Genomic DNA, 9,591 nt, shown 5'->3' with positions numbered 1-9,591 from the left:
GCGAATGATGCCCTCAGCGGCAGCCTGAAGCCATCTTTTTCTTCAAGCTGTTAGCTAGACTTCAATCAGCGTTGGATGCTATTATCCCTCTGATTTTACTTTTTAGGAACTAAAGGTGTGCACTAGAATTTATGCACGTAGGGACGCAGGCACCTAACATGAATCATATCTCGCAGTTGGCCGAAGAAAAGGTCCTTCCGTATTCATCTCCGACATTGACAAAGCTGAACTTACTTGGATGACTGTTCTCCATTGTTTGGGAATGGTTCCAACGTTTCGTGGTTTTCATCGGGTTGGTCCAGCGCAAACTGCTATCGTCTTCTAATATGACCATAATGTATTCTTTATTATTGCCAACTGCTAACTGCCCATCTTAATAATGAGATCTCCAAAGGCTAAACTTCGTTGAGGTTTATTATTCCACTGTGTAACAGTTCTAGAGGTTATAGATTTTATGCATCTCCTCAAGAAATGAAGATGAGCCACTGCATGCTGCAGCTTAAAAGGGTAATCCTTCTCCATCTGAATCATTGATGTGCATTTGAATCACTCTTTTTTTTTTTCTTTCTTTCTTTAACGAGTTCTTCATACAATACGTGTACGAATACACTTAAGAAAATCACTTGAATCATTCTTTGGTGGCCAGCTATTTGGCATGCAGCTCTACCGATGACAAAATTCATAACAACCACTCATTTGGTGAAGATGAAATGTTTTACACTTTCCTAGACCTGTTTGGGGGAGGTAATCTAGTATGAAAAAATAGATTTTATATCAAATTATTATATTTGAAAAGATAAAAAAATAATCGAGATAGTAAAATAAATGGTGGATTCCAGCTAATTTTCTGAGAGATGAAGTAAAATAAATCCCATCATGAGGGTGGTATCTATTTTTCCATACTGGCTTTCTGAGCAATGATAATTTGAAAATATTATTTTTTGATGAACATATCCTCATTTATTATACCAATATTTAATTATATTATATAATTAATATTAATTATATTAAAAAATTTATTAATGAATATTAATTATCAATAAATAATTAGTAAAAATATATTAATTATAAATAAATCTCACATAGGATTTATTCATAATTAATATATTTATTTATATACTTAAACATACTAAATTTTATTTACAATAAGAAATATATTTTCTAATATATGTATAATTAATTTAAAAATATTTAAATTAAATATTATTTATGTAACTATGTGCATAACTCATGTAAATGTATTTCAATATTCGAAATAGTCAATATTGACCGCGTGTATGTAAGTGGGCCATAAATCTGAAAATATTTCTGTATAAGATTACCGCTAACAAAACATATTAATCTTTTTTTGATGCTATTTTTCAAAGTAATTTTTTTACCAACCAAATATGGTAAAAAAAATTTTCTGCGATTATTTTTTTAGATAAATGATTTTTAAGAATCATTAGATTATCTTGTAATCCAATATACCCCAACCAAACGAACCCTAAAAGGAAAATATTAAATGTTATCTAATAAAATCTTCTCGATGGACAAATTAATATAATTGAAAATGTTGAACAACTGAAAAAAAGAACAATTTGGCTAAAGAGAAAACTTTTTTTTTTGGGTAAAAATGACAATTCATATAGCTCTAACGTGAGTACATCCTGCCAAGTCAGAAGAAAATAAAAAGTATAATGGGGGCGATGTGCGTCTCCCGAAATATATGTACTGCCTGGTACTCTTCCAGCTCCATAACCAGCCTGCGAGTCTCACGAATAAGTGGATGATCATCTCCATACCTGTCCACACCCCGTATCTAGTCAATCACTATAGAGGAGTCCCCCTCGATGTACATCTGCTCGGCATCGAGCACCCGTCTCGCTTATGATATACCCTTCCAGGCCGCCCGAAGCTCAGCTCCGACCACCGTGAGTTCTAGCGTGTGGCGATCCCCTGCCACAACTAGTCTACCGCAGTGGTCTCTGATCACAAATCCGACACCTCTGGACCTTTCGACCACCGCCACGCTGCCGTCAAAGTTCACCTTGAGATGACCAGGGGGTGGAGGTACCCAAGAAACAAGGGCGAATCTGGGCCCTGTAACAGCGGAATGAGTACCCCAAGTATCTTTAGCCATCTCAAGGGAGAACATAGCAGCACATGAGGTGACCTCCCCGGCCTGAAGCACTGCTTTGTCCACCACCATCCTCAGAGAAGATCTCCTGCCCTCCAACAAGCCTACATTCTTAAAAAATGAACTTATACATTTGAAAATACTAACTACCTTAAAATTAGAAAAACAAAAAAAAAAGATTGTTATAATATTTTTATATTCTGCTTAAAATGAAAATTGGAATCACAAAAACAGATTGCAACAAATACCATCATCAGGAAATACAAAGTCAACCAATCAAAGAAAGAGAGAAATGAGAAAAAAATAAGAAGATAGGATCAATAATTCGGAATCCATGAAAGTATCTCAACAAGTCATAAGTAATTTGTGCATGAGATGGGAAATCCATGCAATACTAAAAAGGTTCTCGATTTATTTTATTATGTGAGGACATTTCAATTAATCACCTGGCTAGGGAAAAGGCATTCACAATAATTTAAGAATTTCAGCTCATTTAAAGAACATTGTTATTACGGTCAGTATATCATACTGAAGATTTTTACAGATATCTATTTAAAGATACATGGTATGCCCATTATTGAAAGGGCTCAACCCCACACCCTTTAAGTGGCCTGGGTAGGGCTGCAAGTGGGATTAATGCGCCTGTAATTTATCTAGTCCAATGTAAACCGACATCATTTGAGTTAGATTTTGATTAAAGAAAAAACTTTTCAGATATGGATTAGGTTTTGAATTGCTAAGTGATGTGATCCGAACTTGAACCGACCGGAAACTAATACATTGCTTCATGGTTGTTATTAAAATTTTAAAAATAATTTGTTTTTGTTAATAACCTTTTATATAGTTCATCAATTTATGTTGTCGATAATAATTTATATGTGCTTCTTAATCAAGCTCGTGCAAAATGCGTTTTGACATTTTTATTTTTTGTTTATTTATTTTTTAGTATATTTTTTATTACTGATTGTTAAGTAGAGGAATGTGATGATTGAAACAAGCCTCTATTTACACGTTTAAGATATGATTAGCTAATTAATTTATATTTTTTAATGGGTCATTTCTTGGTTATTCTTCACCTAATTGGACCTTAAAATCTCGATGGGTTAATAAAATAATTTGTAAGTCAGACTTGATCCAATATAAATCATAATGGATTGGATTAGCTTTAGTCCAAACATCTTATTATGAATTAAATTTGGGATCTTCCACTCTGAAATCGAAGTTCACCTCCTTGCTTAAAAATATATATAAAGGTTTTACTAATTAACATTTTTTCTTGAGTACTTGATCAAACTAGATATGCCATCCAATATAGAGCATTCAATTGAATTAATTGAATTGAATGTGAAGGTGGTCTATACTCATCCCTCCCTATAAAACTTACAGCCATATATATATCTTCTCTCTTAACCAACCAAAGCTTCCAGATGACTTGTTTAAGGTTAAATACCTCCTTTTAAGAATGAGTAATTTGATTTTTTTTTTCTTCAATATTTTTTAACTAAATTCTCGAAGGCAGATAGCATACCAACCAAATTAGGACCCGTTTGATTCGTGGAAAAAATTTTTCTTCACCAAAATATTTTTTTTTAAAGAAGCTGATTTTCGAGAATATATGCCTGAGAAAATAGTTGTGGCATGTTTGGTTGATCACGAAAAAATGATATATTCTAGAGTGGCTTATATTTGGTTGGGCATATATTTTTTTGGAAAATTTGTGTGAAATATCTATTAAAAACTTTATCTATAGATTTTGATGATTTAAGGATAGTTTTGGAAAAAAAAAAATTTAATTCCTAATTAGTAAGAAAGTAGTTCTTTCATATCTTTCATAGATTTTTTTTCTAATAAAACATGAAATCTTATTTCTCAAAATATACTGCTTTTTCAATTTTCTTTAAAAATTTCAACCAAATATATATTTTTTTTATTGACCACATTTTTTTCATTCTATTTTCGCAAACTAGAATCCTTAGCATGGCCATGAACTATGTCAAATTCTGGTAACTAAGCTTAGGAGGGGCAAAAATTGACCTGATTCGAAAACCCCACCGGATCTTATGGATATAACAGCCAATGGACAGTATACCAAATAATCAGATAGTCCAACAAGAAAGCTTAATTTCTCATTTTGTAAACTAATATCTATATTTTTTTTTTCTGATGTGAGAAATGCTTCAATATTTCAGCAATTTTACTTTGGAAAAAAAAAAGGAACAGCAACAGCAGCATAATATTAACGATTTGTTTGCATGCAAGTAGTTTTTTCCCCTCCCGTCTTTATTATTATATTATTTAGTAAAGCCGCTACAAGATTCGCGCCCACGAGCAACTGCTCCCACACAATCTCATCAAAATAAAAGAGAAAAAAACAAGCATTTTCTCTCGTTTTCTTATATAAGTCTGGTTTCTCCTCCTCCTCCTCCTTCCTCTCTCTTTCTCTCTCCCCCTCGCCTCCCCTCCCTTTACTGTTTGTTGCAGATCAAACGAAGGGGCCGAGTTGGAGCTCTTGTATTTCTCTTGTTGGGTATCTCTTCATATATGGTTTCTTTTGTCCGTTAAATAGAACAAAAAAAAGGGGCTAAAGAGCACTTCTTGTTCTCATTTGCCCTTTTTTTTCCGATTTCTTTGTCGTTTGGGTCATGGGCAGTGGCCCAAAGAGGATTTGACAGTGTTTTCCGCACTTTCTCTGGACAGAATTGATGCTTTTTGGTGAGTAGGATTTAAGGGAGGCTTCTTCTCTTGTGCTGGAAGTAATGCTCCCCTGTGGGTCTTTGATTTCTTGATATTTCGCTTTTTGTCTCCTTTTTTTACTTTTCTTCCGCTGAATCGGTGGCAGTTTGACGGAAAAAATGCATTTTTTTTTTTTTTTTGGCCCTTCTTCAGTAATTCGAGCACCACTTTTTCTTTGCCCGTTTCGGCGTCTGGGTTTCGATCTCTTCGCCCCTTTCTCTTATGAGTAGCTCAAAGATTTCTTTTTTTCCTCCCCTTCATTTTATCCTATTTATGCTTGATTTCTTGCTTCTTTTTTTTCTGCATGATAATTCTTTTCTTTTCAATCTTTTTTATTTGCCAAAACGATGGGAGCTTAAAAGAGCCAGTTTTGGGAGATTGTTCATGACTTTCTCACCGAAGATGAATTCTTTTTCTTATTTCTAATTCAAATGGAACCAATTTGCCTCCTAGATCTTGCCTGTCATCAATTCTTGCTTCTTGGTTTCGATTTCTTCGGCTCTTCTTGTTGATCTGGGTGGCGATCCATTGAACGAAGAGAGGTTACCATTTCCCCCGTTTTTCTCCGTCTTCTTGAAATCTCTTTGACTCATTTCTCTTCTTTGGCTCTCTGGATTCTAATATCGTCTTAGTCCGGTAGATTGGAATCGGAATTAGCTGCATTTTGAATCATTTCTTTATTCTAGATCTTGACTCTATTTCTCTTATCGATCTCGGTCGTTGGGCAGGTCTGCAGGGTGGTGCTTCTCGTCCTCTGTGAAAAACATGGGGGAGTGCAGTGAATTCAGGGGATGGGACGAGCTGATTCCTGATGCTCTGGGCTTGATCTTTCGAAACCTTTCGCTTCAGGAGATCCTCACCGTGGTCCCCAGGGTCTGCAAGGCTTGGCGCCGGGCGGCCTCCGGGCCTTACTGCTGGCAAGAGATCGACATCTTGGAATGGAGCCAGCGCTGCAAGCCGGAGCATTTGGAACGAATGCTTCAGATGCTTATTGCCCGGAGCTGTGACTCCTTCCGCCGGCTCAGTGTCTCTGGACTCCCCAGTGATTCCCTCTTTTCCTTCATTGCAGACCAGTAAGTAGAACTCCTCTGAGTAAAAATTATCCTGTTCTCTTGTTTCTACAACTTGACGTTAGTGGCTGAACAAATCATCTGAATTACTTAACCTCAAGGATCACATTATGGCAAGTCAAGCAACCCCATCTTATCAAAATTTTATCTTTTCTTGTTGCTCTAGATTGCTGGCTCTCTAATGATGTATCAGTGCTAATCTTAACTTTGGCAGAATTTTTCTTTTTGTTTGTAGGCTCTCATATTTTTCTGATTTGGTTAGCAACTCAGAAAAGTTAGTAGGAGATAGTTCTAGGTTCACATTGTGGAGATGTTAGACAAATCTGTCCCTAGGTTCGCAGCAGTTGAGTATAATTTTTTTTTTTTGGGTGCTTTTGGATTTCACATTTCATCGTAAGGTTAATGAAATAAACATTTACAGGAATATGAGATGCAGCTGTGGTTCTTAATAAAAAGATCTGCATGGACAGGTTCCCTAAATAGTTCAAAATTGAGAATATGGATGACTTTTAAGATGTAAATAGGCTACATCCCTTTCATCAAATGCATTTGTTGTTTTAGCATCGCTTCTTTGTCCGATCTATCTATTTCAGTTGTCCAAGTGTCTTCTATTCTGATCGCATTCTTGTAAATGGAGCACTAGGCTGTCATCAGATCCCCCTTTCATAGTTATAGGAAGCTCAATTCACGATCATGGGAACAACCTCTATGGGAAGAGCAAATATTTGGGATCATCTCTTGGCGCTTTTCAGTCAAAGTTGTAGCTTTCAACGATGCATATAGGTTTTGCATCTAATTCCTCTGATATGCTCTGCAATTCATGGTTTGCATCATAGCTTAATGCTGAAGAGAGCCACACTTTAAACCAGCTTTAAAATTTAAATAAGGGATTAGGTCAACATCTTGCGAAGGCCTGATACTGAGAATTGTTTTGATGGTCATTTGTTATGAATATCTTTCATCACTTTCTATTTCTTTTTGGTTTTGCAAGTGCTGGTTCCCTTCAGACCTTAGAGCTGCCAAGGAGTGAAATAAGTGACTCTATTGTTGAACATGTTGCACCAAGACTGTCGAACGTCACTTTCTTGGATGTGAGCTACTGTAAAAAGATTGGTGCTCGTACCCTTGAGGCATTTGGCAAGCACTGCAAGGCCCTTGTGGGCCTCCGCAGGAGGATGCACCCACTGGAGGCGGCGGACAAGGCCTGCCAAGATGATGAGGCCCATGCCATAGCTTGTACCATGCCTAAGCTTCGCCATCTCGAGATGGCCTACCACCTCCTTACAACCCGCGGGGTCCTCGAGATCCTCTCGCAGTGCAGGGATCTCGAGTACCTCGATGTGAGGGGCTGTTGGGATGTGAAGCTTGATGACAAGTTCCTGAAGGAGAGGCATTCTAGTTTGAAGGTGTTGGGACCTCATATCGTGGACTGCTACGAGAGGACCTTCTGGGATGATGAGTGCTCAGATTACTCAGATTCCTCCGTGTACTCGTGGGATTTCATGGAGGATGGGGTTGATGTCTACGAAGGGGAGAGCGATCACGATAACTTTTGGGATGATGAGCAAGATCTGGCAGGGTTGGTAGTTAGGTTCTATGGTGGTGGACTAAATTTTGCCTTTGCTGGATTTGATTGGCCTCCATCTCCATGAGTATCCTTTGCTTGCTTTTAAAGGACTGCCTCCTCCTCCTTTTCCTCCTCCTGCTGCTGCTGCTGCTATCCAGCTGGTGCTTTTTAGAACCGCTAAGATCTACTATAAATCCTATTGTATCTTTGCTTTGAAATGTTTAATGGGATGCCTTTGAGTGTAAACTTGAGTGCTTACATGAAGCAAATTGAAGCAAATTAATGTGCTTGGACCTCTTTGTTCCTTGCTAAGGATACCTCTAGTGGATAATTATTTGTATTTGTTCAATGAGTAATGTGAAATCACTTGTATATGAGAAGTTATTCCTGACATACTAGGGTGAGGCAGGCTGGGAGTCATTTGTTGAAACAGTTTGCTTGTCATCCAGAGATGAATCAATACAACCAAGTTATCAGTACTCGCCATGTGCTTCATATTCTTGCTCAGAATGCACTGACTTGCGCACTATAGCTTGATCTTTTGGGGATGGAGGTGTGTCAAAACCGGATAAACACCAATTTCAGTGATGAAAAAGTGCTTTCTGAGGTATCTGAATCTCTAATTTTTTTAATCTCTACAGGGGAGAGGACTGAATCAAAGCAATTTGAATAGAGTTCTATAGCCACTTTCTTTCACTCCACTGTTCCAGTGGATCCCGTTGAGAGGGTGGTGTTTGTATGAATTGTTATTTTCTGTGGCAGGGTTTGGGTCATTGTATGTGGGGTCATGGCCACGAGGAGATCTACCGAAATGGCAGGGAAGAGTGCCAGTTGTGGTACCCTTGGGGCCTTGTCCTTTGGGTCTCAGGACTGAGAGGGCTAAGCTGTTTTTCTGAGAGAGACAAAAATGCTAGCTGGTTCTGAGTATGTCTCTCTCACAACTCCAAATGAGAGCAGTATCTTCCACTGGTAGGTAATGGAATTGGTGCCGTGCAAGAAAAGAGAGAGAACTATGCAACTATATGTCAAGAACTTTACTTACGCCCCATAATTGCTTAATTTAAAGATATGGATTTGGTTGGCTCCATTATTGTTCAGGAACTGGGTATATTTTCTCTCTCTTTTTTTTTGGGTAATGCATGGACTTAATTTTAGAATGAAATTTTGGAAGCTTATTTAACTTTTCAGGTTATGCATGGGAAAGTTTTATAATTAGCCTATGTTTGTACGCTCTGTATCATCTTAGACCTGTGAAATTGGAATATATATATATATATATATATATATATATATATATATATATATATATATATATATATATATATATATATATATATATATATATATATATATATATAGGCTAATTATAATGTAATGTGTGAATTAAAGATCTATATTCAATAAATCTGTTCTTGATTGGATGACATCTGTGTCCATTCTCATTACCATAATCCTCAGTGGTTTTCCCCTACTTCTCTTGGATAAGTGGTCGAGGAATAACTACTAATAAGATACCCACTGCACTAAACTTTATTTTCTACATCAAGCATGTAATAAATCTTTGTTTGTAATTGAGTATACTATTTGTCTTTTATGGTCGCTTTGATATTTATTCTTTTTCCTTTTTTCTGCTAGATCTCATTTTTTTTCTCTCTATTATTGCTTTCTTTAAAAGTGATGCCCTTGTGATGCCATTTAGACGCATAAAAAGCCAGCATTGAAATGACTGGTGGGCTTACATGAATTGGTGCGTTTCAAGGCTTGTCAATTGAATCATAGCAGTTTCCTTCTTTGTAATCATTCTCTTACATTTTTTTTCCTGCCATATTAGTAATTTCGTGGCTTATGACACATTACTTGTGGCATTCAAACCAAAGTAACACCAAAATCCTCGACGTATGTTGGATCCCAATAAAAAAAATTTTACGCAAAAAAGATAATTGTCTTAGCATAACCAAACAAGTGGTTCAGTGCAGAATCCAAATCAAATACATATTTTATACCTCGTTTGCAGAGAGGTTGTAACTATGTTTCTAATCCAAAATCTTGAGATGATATTAAAGCAATCTTATTGTAGGCTTATCCTCTTGCTCAAGCAGAGC

At 36.6% G+C, this 9,591-nt stretch overlaps 1 protein-coding gene across 4 annotated transcripts; it reads left to right on the top strand.

The window, feature by feature from the left end:
• Positions 1 to 4,495: 4,495 nt before the first annotated feature.
• On the top strand, positions 4,496 to 7,968 carry LOC103707947 (F-box protein FBW2-like). 4 transcript variants are annotated; one of them, XM_008792676.6, is made up of 3 exons: positions 4,496 to 4,646; positions 5,581 to 5,925; positions 6,914 to 7,968. In XM_008792676.6, exons 2-3 carry the CDS (start codon positions 5,618 to 5,620, stop codon positions 7,572 to 7,574), a joined length of 969 nt encoding a protein of 322 aa, XP_008790898.4. In that variant the 5' UTR covers positions 4,496 to 4,646; positions 5,581 to 5,617; the 3' UTR covers positions 7,575 to 7,968. The 4 variants fall into 4 exon arrangements, with proteins under 4 accessions (XP_008790898.4, XP_008790897.4, XP_008790900.4 ...); XM_008792675.6 differs by having other exon boundaries at positions 4,513 to 4,831; XM_008792678.6 differs by having other exon boundaries at positions 4,515 to 4,641.
• The last annotated feature ends 1,623 nt before the right edge of the window (positions 7,969 to 9,591 follow it).

This window comes from Phoenix dactylifera, chromosome 15 (assembly GCF_051530095.1).
Source record: "Phoenix dactylifera cultivar Ajwa chromosome 15, Ajwa_hap1_PhDact_Kaust_v1.1, whole genome shotgun sequence".
NCBI lineage: Eukaryota > Viridiplantae > Streptophyta > Magnoliopsida > Arecales > Arecaceae > Phoenix > Phoenix dactylifera.
This window is presented reverse-complemented; position numbering and strand designations above follow the sequence as displayed.

What these genes read in the sequence shown, in the direction of transcription:
- LOC103707947 (XM_008792676.6), top strand. Translation starts at nt 5,618, where the DNA reads ATGGGGGAGTGCAGTGAATTCAGGGGATGGGACGAGCTGATTCCTGAT. An exon ending in TTTTCCTTCATTGCAGACCA is followed by an intron (nt 5,926 to 6,913) that starts GTAAGTAGAACT and finishes TGGTTTTGCAAG; the next exon opens with TGCTGGTTCCCTTCAGACCT.